This window comes from Oryctolagus cuniculus, chromosome 16 (genome assembly GCF_051225735.1).
Source record: "Oryctolagus cuniculus isolate XC-2025 breed Fujian yellow rabbit chromosome 16, ASM5122573v1, whole genome shotgun sequence".
In the NCBI taxonomy this organism is placed as follows: Eukaryota; Metazoa; Chordata; class Mammalia; order Lagomorpha; family Leporidae; genus Oryctolagus; species Oryctolagus cuniculus.
In genome coordinates, this window is record NC_142882.1 from 48601342 (window position 1) to 48613902 (window position 12561).

The 12561-nt window shown below is 40.8% G+C and overlaps 1 protein-coding gene across 9 annotated transcripts in view; it reads right to left on the reverse strand.

Annotated features, from left to right (window-relative positions):
- Positions 1-7812: 7812 nt before the first annotated feature.
- MACC1 (MET transcriptional regulator MACC1) overlaps positions 7813-12561 on the reverse strand; it is an 81592-nt gene continuing 76843 nt past the window's right edge. For all 9 annotated transcript variants that reach the window (XM_089315350.1, XM_008261503.5, XM_089315349.1 and 6 more), the window contains one exon: positions 7813-8743. In XM_089315350.1, the coding sequence (XP_089171476.1) occupies positions 8531-8743 (213 nt within the window). In that variant the 3' untranslated portion in view covers positions 7813-8530. The remainder of the gene's footprint in view (positions 8744-12561) is intronic.

Genomic DNA, 12561 nt, shown 5'->3' on the forward strand with positions numbered 1-12561 from the left:
AGATGGAATACCACTGACCTTGGAAGTATTTTTGTAATTTCATTCAGGAAATGTTCAAAGGAATTTGCCGTGGTGTTTTCACTAGTGAGTCATGACACTCAAGCCAAGATCTCCAATTTCCCCAATCAGGCATTCTGGGAAATCCTGTTGTATTTCTCTCTCCCCCTTAGTTTCTTTCAGGTGAGGTGCATGTACTAAGTGGCAGGTCCTTGCTTGAGAGTAAACTAAGTAAATGGCCAGGTGCACCTGCAGGTCTGAGTGGATTTTTAGATAGTTTTCTCATGTCATCAGCAATATATAGTCTATAGAGGATATACTTGACCTGTGAAATTCCATTTACTTCGCATTTGACTTAGTGCAGGAGTTTATAAAAACAGGTCCATTGTCCTTTCTCACAGTGCTGAGGTTAATCTCATATCAAATTTTGAGTGAAAAATTACTGTTGGCTTCCCCACCACCTCTTCTGTTTTCTAGGAATAGATCTGGACTTCACCTGATGATCAATGAACCCCAAACTCTCAGGAGCACATGATCCAGTCCTGTGTACTCAAAGGACCACGGGTTACCCCATCACTGATTGGCTGAGTGATAAACACTAAACCTAAATTGTCCAATCAAAGCAATTCAACCTGTGGGGCTTTCAGAAAATAGAGTTCCCTCACAGCAGCAAAACCAAGAGCAAGCATATAAAGTAACAGTGGGCCACAGCCCTTGACCTCACACATTTGGGAATGCAGGCCTTCATCCAAGTCTTGGTCTAGCTCTTTCTTCCGTCTCCGGTGCTGAACCCAAATCATAGATCAGGCTGGACTTGGGGGACAAAGGGAGAGTCGGAACCTGTATTTGTCATTGGCAACCATGGATCTCCTCCAACTCCAGCCTCACAGTTGTAAGTTAACCTGCAGACATGCTAGTCGCTCTGTAAATGGCACTCATGCCTGGCCGGGATTTGGAGAAGACAGAAGAGATCCTGGGAAACTTCTGCTGTGGGTCACTCACAAGCCAAGTCAGGGGTTGCCATGGGGCCTGGTCTGTCTGCATCTTCCAAGAGCAGCAGTGGCTACTGCTCCATGGAGAACTTCTCAAGCTTACACAGATAGGTCTGTGGCCAGCTCGAACCAGAAATATTCAGTGAAGGGACATATGGGAAGCATTGTTCCGTTTAGCCAGTTAGACATATTATGGAGCCAGGATACCCTGAAACAGGGCTATGAGGAAATGTGAGGCTGGAACTGCTGCAGCTACTTTGTCCTCATGAGGGAGAACACAGAGTTACTAGACTGCTTTGTGGAATCCAAGGATGAAATTAATACAGTCAGAGGCAGGGATGGGGAAAAACAATGCAAACCAAAAGTTTGATCACATGCTTCAATCTTGAATCCTGGAATGCTGAGTTTTCAATGGTGAGGGACAATATATTCTTTGTACTTCAGCCAGTTTGAACTGGGTTTTCTGACACTAGGTCCCAGAGTTACTGCTAAATTACAGTGTGACATAGGGCCATTGTATTTGCTTTAATTGAAGTCCCTTTTCAACTTTAAAAATCAGTCTTACATTGCATTAAATCCATCCTGGTAAAAAGCAAACATTAGTTAATTTGTATAATATTATTGATCAAATAAAGAATGAGAGACATGTTCCATTTTTTTAAAAGACCAGCAGAAATGGAGCAAAACAAAGATTTCATGTCTGTGAATAGGCTTTTTTGTGGTAAATTCTCCCTCCTCCCTTCATGCGTTCCTTGCTTTCCAAAGTGATATACAGAGGCTGTACAAGCATTGAGTAATATTTCCTGAGAATCAAAAAAAAAAAAAAAAAAAGGAGACTTAGAGTCAATCTTTCTACTATGCTAAGTACCATGACAGCTAATTCTATTATGCCATAATAATTATTATCACATAATAACTCTATCATGCCATTGTAAGGTCAACATTATGCCAAACTTGCCAATCTCAAATTCTGCTTGAGAGCCTGAATTAGGTACCATTGATTTAAGACTAGTAATTTTGTTGTAAGTTTTGGTTTTCAACTACTGATCATATTGATATGAGTACATTAAATGACCTAATATGTTGCAGTGGTTTAAGTGTGGCTTTATGTATTAGCCCTTTATATTCTACTGCTAGGCACCGAAGGATAGAGTCATGATATCTTCAGAAGCAGAAAGAGGAAAGCCATGGATTTTCCAGTCACTCACAGAAGAATAACTAACAAGAAAATGATGGAAGAAGGTGGGATATGGAGCTGGTGTTGTGGCAGAGTGCTAAGCTACCACCTTTGCATTCCCTGTGGGTGCTGGTTCAAGTCCCATCTGCTCCACTTCTGATCCTGCTCCCTGTCAATGCACCTGGAAAGGCAGTGGGAGACGGTCCAAGTATGTGTGCCTCTGCCACCCACAGGGGAGACCTGGGTGGAATTCCTGGCTCCTACTTTGAATCAGCCCAGCCCTGGCCCTTGTAGTGCCAAACAATAAGTTTAACAGATGTTTGGCCAATAGAAAGAAGCAAGCCTTTCTCCAAAGGTATTTTACAGTAGCAAGTGCAAGGTTGTACATATTTTGCAAAATTATTTGATAAATGTCCCAAATTATTGTTAACCTGTTTTTTCCCAAATAAATTCATACCCTAAATGAGACATGAGGCTTTATTTTATCTTTAACATAAGCATTATTTTCTCAGACATTTATTAACTCATTATGAAAAAGTCCTGTTTACATAAAGCAAGCTGTCATATAAAGTGATTTTTAGTTCTTTTTTGTGATTTAAAAAATAATTTCTGGACCCACTATTGTGGTATGGCAAGTAATGATGCCATCTGTGATGCCAGTATGCCAAATGGGCACTAGTTTGAATCCTGACTACTCTATTTCCAAACAAGCTCCCTGCTTATGGCCTGGATAAAGCAGTGGATAAATCAGTGCCTGGGCTCTGATACCCACTTGGGAGAACCAAATGAAGTTCCTGGCTCTTGGCTTTGGCCTAACCAGTGGTTGGAAGATCTCTCTCTATCTCAGTCTCTGTTCTCCCCCCACCCCATAACTCTGACTTTCAAGTAAGTAAAGAAATCTTTTAGAAAAATAAAGTAAAAATAATTTCTGTGACCCATACAACGACATGGAATTTTATTTGCCTGAAAGTAATCTTTACTGTTTAATAAAGATTCTTCTGTTCTGTAGCACGGTGGTCCTCAAAGTGCTTGGACAACTAAACCGTGAGTCACCCGGTAACTCATTCAAAATACAAATTCCCAGATTCCACCTCAGAACTGCTGAGTCACCGACTGCTGGTGGCAGCGCCCAGTGGCTGTTCCAACCATGCCTTCAGGTGACTCTGTTGCTGCTAACATCAGAGCCGCTGCAGTAAAAATCACCGGGTCTGAGGCTTCTGCAGACACGTCCGTGCCTGGCCCTATGCCTTGGGTAACTCCTCATTCAAACACGGCCGAATGTCTAAGAGCTCTGATGCTACCCTGCAGTTTGTTTGAGTAGTTGGTGGCTCTCAAATATGAGGATGTCTTCAAACTGTTCAAGGGAAATGCTTATTATGAAAAAAATCTGCATGAATTATGAATTTCAATTTATTTTTGCATTAACACAAACTTGCTTTTCAATTCAATTTTCCGTGAACTTTCTGAGATCCTATTATGTTATATAATTAATTTCTTGAAGTGAAGAACAAATGAGATACTATCTGTCAAGTACTTTTGATGCTTGCGGATCTGGGGTATAGGGGTTAGGCTTCTTATATAGAGGACATTGTTTTAAGGTGGATAATTGATATCCACATTATTACTCTTAATTTACATTCTTTTATCTCATAACAAAACAATAAACAATACCTGTCTGTCCTATTTGTTATACACTCATAGACTTTCTTTTTTTTAAGATTTATTTTATTTATTTGAAAGTCAGAGTTAACACAGAGAGAGAAGGAGAGGCAGAGAGAGAGAGAGAGAGAGAGAGAGTGAGTCTTCCATCTGTTGGTTCACTCCCCAATTGGCTGCAATGGCTGGAGCTGCGCCAATCTGAAGCCAGGAGCCAGGAGTTTCCTCTAGTCTTCTTATGTGAGTGCAGGGGCCCAAGGACTTGGGCCATCTTCTACTGCTTTCCCAGGCCATTGCAGAGAGCTGGGTCGGAAGTGGAGCAGCTGGGACTTGAACCAGTGCCCATATGGGATGCTGGCACTGCAGGCAGTGGCTTTACCTGCTAAGCCACAGCATCAGCCCAGTAGACTTTCAAACTTAAGGGGCACGTGAAGGTTACCCAGTTCAAGCTCATTTTACTCATGAGAAAATAAAGCCAGAGAGGCTGGCAGGCAGGCCTGAGGTCTCACAGGGATTGATGAGCAAGGATCAGAAGCCGTGTTTCTTGACTCCTGGACTAGTGTTTTGCAGGGGAAATCATACATGATGTTGTCACCACAACAATGCTGACTCTGGAATTTTCTCCTGGGACATCACTATTTATGACCCAGTGCTAATCTCTATCCCTCCCCCCTTCTTACACCAACAGATGCTATTATGCAAAATTGCAAATCTGTCTTTATTAGGCTTATAACTTTCTGATGTAGAAAAATAGAAAATCAATATAAAATATGCAAGCAAGTCCACACATTTTTACAATTCAGTGATATTTTGATGCTGAATATCAGATACACATCAGGTGCTGGGTATGTACAGATTTAAGTTTCCTGTGTGTGTGTTGGTCACTTTTTAGTTTGTATTGTGGTCTGCCTAATGCTACAAATTAATCTCCAAAAACTTTTCAGGGTATTCTACTTTGAAAAATGTTTTTGGATTATGCATCAAGCATGATAGTGACATAGGATCTTTGAAACTTCACTTTCACTGAGCTGTATAGCAGCATTTGAGGGAAATCCCATGTAGAAGCACAAACAAACTATATGTGAATAAGTAGGAAAAAATCTAATTAGAAAAGCCTCCAGTGACATAAATTATTCACTATTATCCTTTTCTGTTACACTGTTTCAAATATTCCCTGGGCATTACATATGTAATATTTTTAAATTTATTTATATAAATGGAACATATTTCATGTATTTCATATATTTAGGTTTTTTTTAAAGATTTATTTTATTTATTTAAAAGACAGAGTCACAGAGAGAGAGATAGAGACAGAGAGAGGTCTTCCATCCGCTGGTTCACTCCTCAGTGGCCAAAAGCCAGGAGCCAGGAGCTTCTTCCAGGTCTCCCACATGGGTGCAGGGGCACAAGGACTTGGGCCATCTTCCACTGCTTTCCCAGGCCATAGCAAGAGAGCTGGATTGGAAGAGGAGCAGCTGGGACTAGAACTGGTGCCCATATGGGATGCTGGTGCTTCAGGCTGGGGCTTTAACCACACTACGCCACAGCACCGGCCCCTCATATATTTAGTTTTAAGAACATAATGATGCTTCCTGCCCTCCATCCCCCCAACTTCCTTTTACAGTAATGCATCATCAAAAGCCAGGTCTTTAATTCTAGTTATGACATTGCACAATTCTGAATATACTTTCTCTATTGTATGTTCATATCACAAATCCTAAGCTGTTAACTACCAGCAGTATTTCTCAATCGATGCCATCCCTAGAATTAGCATTCTGTTCTTTCCATAAACCTACTTCCCCCCAAGTTCAAATCTGCATACAGCGGTTTTTACATTACAGGGCATGAAACTGTGTGTTATTCATTATTGTCTCGAACAACTGTTGACCCTCGGTTGAGTGAATCTCCTTATTGTTTCATTAAAGGCTTTTACAGAGGGAAGAAGAGGATCTCTGGCTTACATAGAAATTGTGGCTACGTCGCAAGCTGGCCACTGAATTAAATCTCATCCTAATTCTTATGCCATTATATATATGAAAAGCCTGAGGAACTGAAAAGAACCATCTAAGCTTCTCCCATTTCTGAAATGCTGAAAGAAGTTTTAGATTAATGGCTTTTGATGCTTTAATGATGTCAAGGATGAGATGTAAGTGCCTCGTTAATTCCATTGACTTACTGCCAAATATTAAAGACAGCCCACGATTACAAAGTTAATCTCTGCTTATGAAAATCCATTTTAGCAAGAAAAATGTAAAATTCAGATAAGTGGAAACTCTTTATTAAAAAAAAAGTCAGAATAAATGGATAAGAGCGTTTCAACCTGGGTTTAAAATTCCGCTTGATGGATTTGTTAGAAAACTTAAAAAATCATTATGTGTGTTAATATGTCAACCGTCATTTCATCCTTAAGTTACAGAGATCATGTTTTACATTTAAAAAAAAAAAACTCTTCTTAAAATTCACAACCACAATCACATTGCATGCTGCCATGCAAACCTGAAGTGATGTATTCAGTCTTACCACACTCATCAACTGGCGAGGTCTCTATCTTCTCAAGTCTGAGAGCCTGGGCAAACCCAGTTATTAATTCTTTAATTTCTTTCCTGAAATTCTCTGGCTTACTGACATGCTAGCAAGACCCCAACAAAGTCACCACGGGAAACGACTGTGTGCTGACAGTACTGGTTGGTTTCCCCCAGCCCCTTTCTCCCTGGATTAGTTTCAATGAACGTAAACTCTGTCCTCAAATGCATGTTCTAACGCCTCAGTCAGCCTGCGTTCTGTTTTTATCAAGTGGAAATGTTGGAAACCTCCAATGTTGTTCTTCAAACCTAGTGCCTATCACCTTTTCCATGCCCCAGGGCGGGTGTGTTATAAGCTCACAATAGCATCTGCCTTTTACTTTTTAGACAAATGCATGTGATTTATTCGGGAGCCCCAGACAAAACCCATTTTCAATTCGCTCACATGAGCTCTGAGAGTCTTTCCATCTTGAGTCCTAGTGGCCTACACGTGGCCTCTTCTGCTCCATCCTCACCTCCCCACTCCCCCCTCAACTCTTCCTTTATCCTTCCATTCCCTCACCCCTGCTCTCTGTGCTCCTGAGCTCCTTCCCGGGGCCTTCTCCTCGTGTACCCTGCCCAGACTGGGTGCAGTGCCTGATCTTCCCCCAGGCTCACCAGTGCTTTCCTAGGCCTCTCCTCTTTGATGGGATGGCTTATTTACACCTCTGTGCCACTGCGGCATCGTTACAACTGTCATCTTACACTCATGATATACCATGTTTTATTCTCTGACTCTATCACTGACATCAGGATCGTGTTATTTTCCACATTATCAACCTCAAGCATCCTGTGCCCATCACAGGAGAGGTATACTATCTATCAACTGACTGACAATAGATGAATGAGTGCCCAAACACACACAGAGACACTGGTAGGGCATCAGCAGATTAAATTTCTACGTAAGTAAATTGTGCCTTTCTGAACTGTGCCAGTCTTTAAACCGATGCTGACTTGAGTTACTAATAATCTGTGTCTTACAAGAGCTTTCTAGAATACTCTGATACATACACACACACCCTACACGTTTCTGCACACACAAAGATTTCAGTATTTTGGTTAAGACTATCATACTTAGAACTGACATTTAACCTGTCTGTGATGATACATACCACATCGAGTACCTGGGTTCAGTCCCCAGTTCCAGCTCTTGATTCCAGCTTCCTGCTAATGCAGACCACAGGAAGTAGCAAAGACCTGGACTCCTGCCACCCATGTGGGAAGCCTGGATTCTGGTTCCTGACTTCAGTCTTGGCCCAGCCCTGGCCATTGCAAGCACTTGAGAGTGAACCAACAGATGGAACTCTTTCTCATTCTTTCTCTTCCATGCTCTCTGCCTCTCAAATAAATAAAAATGAAAAGAAAAAGACCACCATACTCAACAGTGGTAAAATAGGCTTTTGGTTTTTATTATTTTGTTAAATCCCCCTTGTTATTAAAAATCCCTGAGCTCTCAAGAATGACTTTACATGATAATCCTGGGGAGGTAGTCCATGTCGGGGCTGAAGGAAGTAGATGAAAATGCCAGGTCCATGAGTGAGTGTGTATCAGAACTGTTGATTTCCAACGATGTCATTGATGAAAACGCCAGGTCCATGAGTGAGTGCGCATTGGAACTGTGGATTTCCAACTATGTCATTGATGAAAACGCCAGGTCCATGAGTGAGTGTGTATCAGAACTCTGTTGATTTCCAACGATGTCATGTTTTCCTTTCAGCAGTCTTTCAAGAGACAATGAAAAAGAGAAGCAATTCCTCCCATTTCCCCGTGAGTTTCCCCTGTATTCTTGTGTGTTGAACACCCTGCTATGTGGTGTGATTTTAAAAAAAAAAAAAAGAACCAAGTTCTGCAAGCTTTTTCTTGGGTCTGTATTATTTAGCCTTGAGCGTCCTCACTAGTCCTGGGTTTCTCCACATGACAGCTGGGAGTAAGACTGGCAGCCTCTCTGAGCATTGAGAGAGAGGGGAGAGAAAGGACGTGCACTGGGATTGACCTCCCTGGTGTGCTTTCTTCTGGGCTCTGCTTGCCTGCCTCCTGGTGAAACACCCATTGTTCAGAGGGCCTCCAATTTATCTAGACACCTGTTGACAGGATTATTCTAAAAGTTGTTTTGTTTCTCCCCATCCCTCAAAATACTCCCTCGATTTCTATACTTCCTCAAGCGTGGAGAACGCTGTTGCTCTCAGAACCTCTAAGGAATTGACAAGTATCAAAGCTCCAGTTAGGTCTCTCCATTGTTTGGTCACAGGGCTTTTCATTCTGTCCAAAGCTGACTGAAGATCTTGTAGCAGGTCTCTGTAGCCATTTCTGTAGTGAGCACTCCAAGTACAGAGAAAATCATAGGCAGGTTTCCACATCATCTATAAAGAAAAAGTATTAGACTGGAGTAGTGTGCAGAGAAACAGAGGGAAAAATATATTTAAAGAAAAAAAGAATTTTAAGACCTGTGAAGATGCAAACAAATGGAATACTCAATTATGCATGGGTTTAATGGCAAATATGTTTTAGTAACCACCAATTTTCTGTTATTATATTTCTGCTCTTAAACTAGAGTTTTAAAATGATGATTTTATATATAAGATCTTTAATCTTTTGTATTGATCCATCCACTTTGCATTCCTCATGGTCTTGATATGAATATAAAATGCCTTGCACAATTTTTTGATGAGTACAAATATTATAGAGAGAAACTTTTCATTCTCCAAGATACTTGTAAGTTTAAAGTAATAATCATTTTCTTATATGCACCTTTGGTGAAGTGTCTAACACCACATTTCATAATAAGGAGCCAGACTGTGTATTTCACACTTTTAAGTCATTTTACTCAAACAAGGAAAAATGTAGCCTGATGATCAAGTTAAAATGAAAGCAAAAATATAGTTGCCTAATTCAAAAAATTACTTTGATGACACATTTTTGACCAAAAGAAAGATCAATATTGGATGCTTTTTCATTTTGCATTCCCTAAGCACCTACCCATACCAATGACGTCACTGTTTCCATAGAAATAACTGTACGTCAAAGGAGAACTTCACATGCAAGCGTGTATGTGATGGTAACCAAGGCAACCAAGCTCAGAGAGAATAGAGACAAATGCAGACCCAATCAAACAACCGATGGCACACACACACACACACATACACACACAGCTTAAAATGAATGTTCTACAAGAAAACAACAAAGTGAACCATATGCTTTTAATTGGAATAGCTGGAATATAAACTTTATTACTCATTACTTATTTGGATTTCCAAAACTAATTCAGCAGTGATTCCATCACTTGAAACTGTAAAATCACAGCATCAGAGCTAAATACTAGGAGAATTGCTCTCACATTCGCAGTAATAGTACATAAGGCAGGGCCTCCTGATGTAGTTTTTTATCCTTTTCCAATATCCTCAGACAGCCTACAACTGAAATATAAAGCAGTGAAGACCTACATAAGCCATTCCATTATATTTTGCTTCTATCCACAAAAAAGGCTCAAGTGGTCATTTGAGGCTATTTGTCCAAAAGGACACTCCCGTGGAGCCATGAACACCCAAATCCTCACCCATCTTATTGTAGACAAAGAAAGATAATTATCAAAGTTATACCATATCAGGCTTTATGATGTAGCAACAGAAGTTATCTGTGATTTTTATATGGAAGACTGACCCACACCGGGATCGATAGACAATTCTACCTGTTATCATTGATAGAATGTCAATGAGGTGTCCTCCGAGGAAGCCCAATCTCCCAAGTCCAGGTCACCATTCATAGCTCAGCAATGGAAGGTGATTGGAGACATTAATAGAAACTTTCTATCAGGCTCAATCTTGGCTGTCACTGCTCAGATGCAAAGATGCATTAAACAAACATTGTTCTGTAGGGGGTATAACCTCACTGTCTGGAAAAGCCCTGGGACCATTATTCTTCATTGCATTCCCTTAAAATCTCTGAGGTTTGCTCCACTAGCTGGTACATTATTTTTCAATTTGTCATGCATTGCTTAAAATCATGGGTTTTACAACCAACAGCTTCTAAGACTCTTCTAAATCCCTTAGTAATTGAATCAAACAAAGGATGCACTAGGAACATTTTATGATAAACAGCAATTGAGAGCATTTCAGTAACAAGGTGATAGCATAGTAGTCGATTAGCATAAAGTATTGCAGAAAGCAATTGACTCTTACGGATTACAAATGAGTAACTTTGGAGTTGTTCTCTATTGTGCAGATTCATGTGCCTTTATAGGCAGGAACAGCCAAAATGGCCCCACTGACTTTCGTGGGCGGAAGAGCTCTGTATCATCTGTCTTGCTGCAGCGCTATGAAAGGTGGTGTGCGACAAAGCCCTGAGGCACACTCAATCATGAAGCAGCTTCTCAGCGCTATTGGGGGCAGGAGCCATGCCCACGTGTTGCAGAAATTAGGAACTACAGATGCAGGAGGGGGCCAGCAACACAAACACTCAGCCACGGAGGCAGAGTGCTGCAGACCACCCCCCTCACGTTTTGCAAGCTGCCCTGACCACAGAACACTGCAGCCATCTCTTGCAGTCCAGGGAGCTCTGGCCATGTTGCTGAATTCTGGACCCTGATGAAGGACTCCGAATGTATAATCAGACTGCCCAGATGTCCCGTGAATTAGTCAAAATGCAAGCAGGATATTGTCCTAGTTCTTTTTTGAGATTCCCCTAGAATCTATACCATAATCTGGCTAAAAAGAAGAAGAGCTTTGGACTGAAAACACATCAGTGGTTAAATTGCATGACCTGTACTAAAATATGTGCATATTTTGCTTTCTATTTTATTTGTCATTGCAGCAAGCTAAACGTGAATACTCCTTTGGTACAAATTTTGATCTGCTAGAAACTTAACACACATGCTAGAGAAACATTATTGTAGCACACTTACAATGAAAAATTCAATACAAACATGGCTGTTCATTAATCAACTATTTCACTTATTTAATGAAGATTTATTGAGTATTGTGAAAAGGAATTTTATTACAGTAAGGAATAAAATGATAAATATAGTGTGAATCTTTCTTTTAGAAATTTGTGGCAAAGAAGGGAGACAGATATTGTACAAACATTACCTCAAGGGGTGAATAGACAAGACTTGGTAATTAGGAAAAACTTAAAAATTGCTTGTATGAATTATTTTGTTTTAAATGTTTATTTTTATTAATTTGAAAAGCAGAGAGACACATAGAAAGAGACAGATGGGGGTGGGGGGTTTGAGAGATAGAGAAATCTCCTACCCATCTGTATACTTCTCAAATGCCTGCAACAGGCAGGATTGGGCTAAGTCAAAACCAGGAGCTGAGAACTCAATCTGAAACTCCCATGTGGATGTCAGGGACCCAGACACTTAAGTCATCACCTGCTGCCTCCCAGGGTGCAAAATAGCAGGAAGTTGCAGTCAGGAACAGAGAGTGGACTTGAATCCAGGCGCTCCAGTATGGAATGCAGATGTTCCAAACTGTGTCTTCACCACTAACCCAAATGCTACCCTAGCAGTTTCCCATGGGGAGTCCAGGGCCACCCTGCATAAGGAGCAACCACATAGACAATCCCTTTGCATGTTTTTCATGAGTATAAGATAAAGAAGAGATTGTTCTGATGACCAAGGGGCATCGGTGCTGTGCTGTAAAGGAAGATAAGCTTTGGCATCAAAGTGCTGTGTCCTTATCTGAGTTCCATGACTATCAAATGTACCAATTTGAGTAAACTAGTCAAGTTATGTGAGCTTCAAAATTTTTTAAATCTATTAAACATGGATAACACTTTCTGAGTCTTGAATGTTCATCTGGCATCTCATAAAGTGTCTGGAATATAGTTTGCATTGATAGAATTAAAAAGGGAGAGAACGATCCAACATGGGAAGTGAGATACACAGCAGACCCATAGAATGGCAGATGTCCTAAACAGCACTCTGGCCTCAGAATCAGCCCTTAAGACACGTGGATCTGGCTGAAAAGCCCATGAGAGTATTTCAGGCATGGAAAGCCAAGACACTCTGGCAAAAAACAAAACAAAACAAAAAAACACACAACAACAACAACGACCTAAATGAAAGATCTCCGCAAGTGAGATCCCAGTGGAAAGAACAGGTCATCTGAAGGGAGGAGAGAACTTCCACTTTGACTATGACCTTGTCTAATATGATCAGAGTCGGTGAACTCAAAAGGCT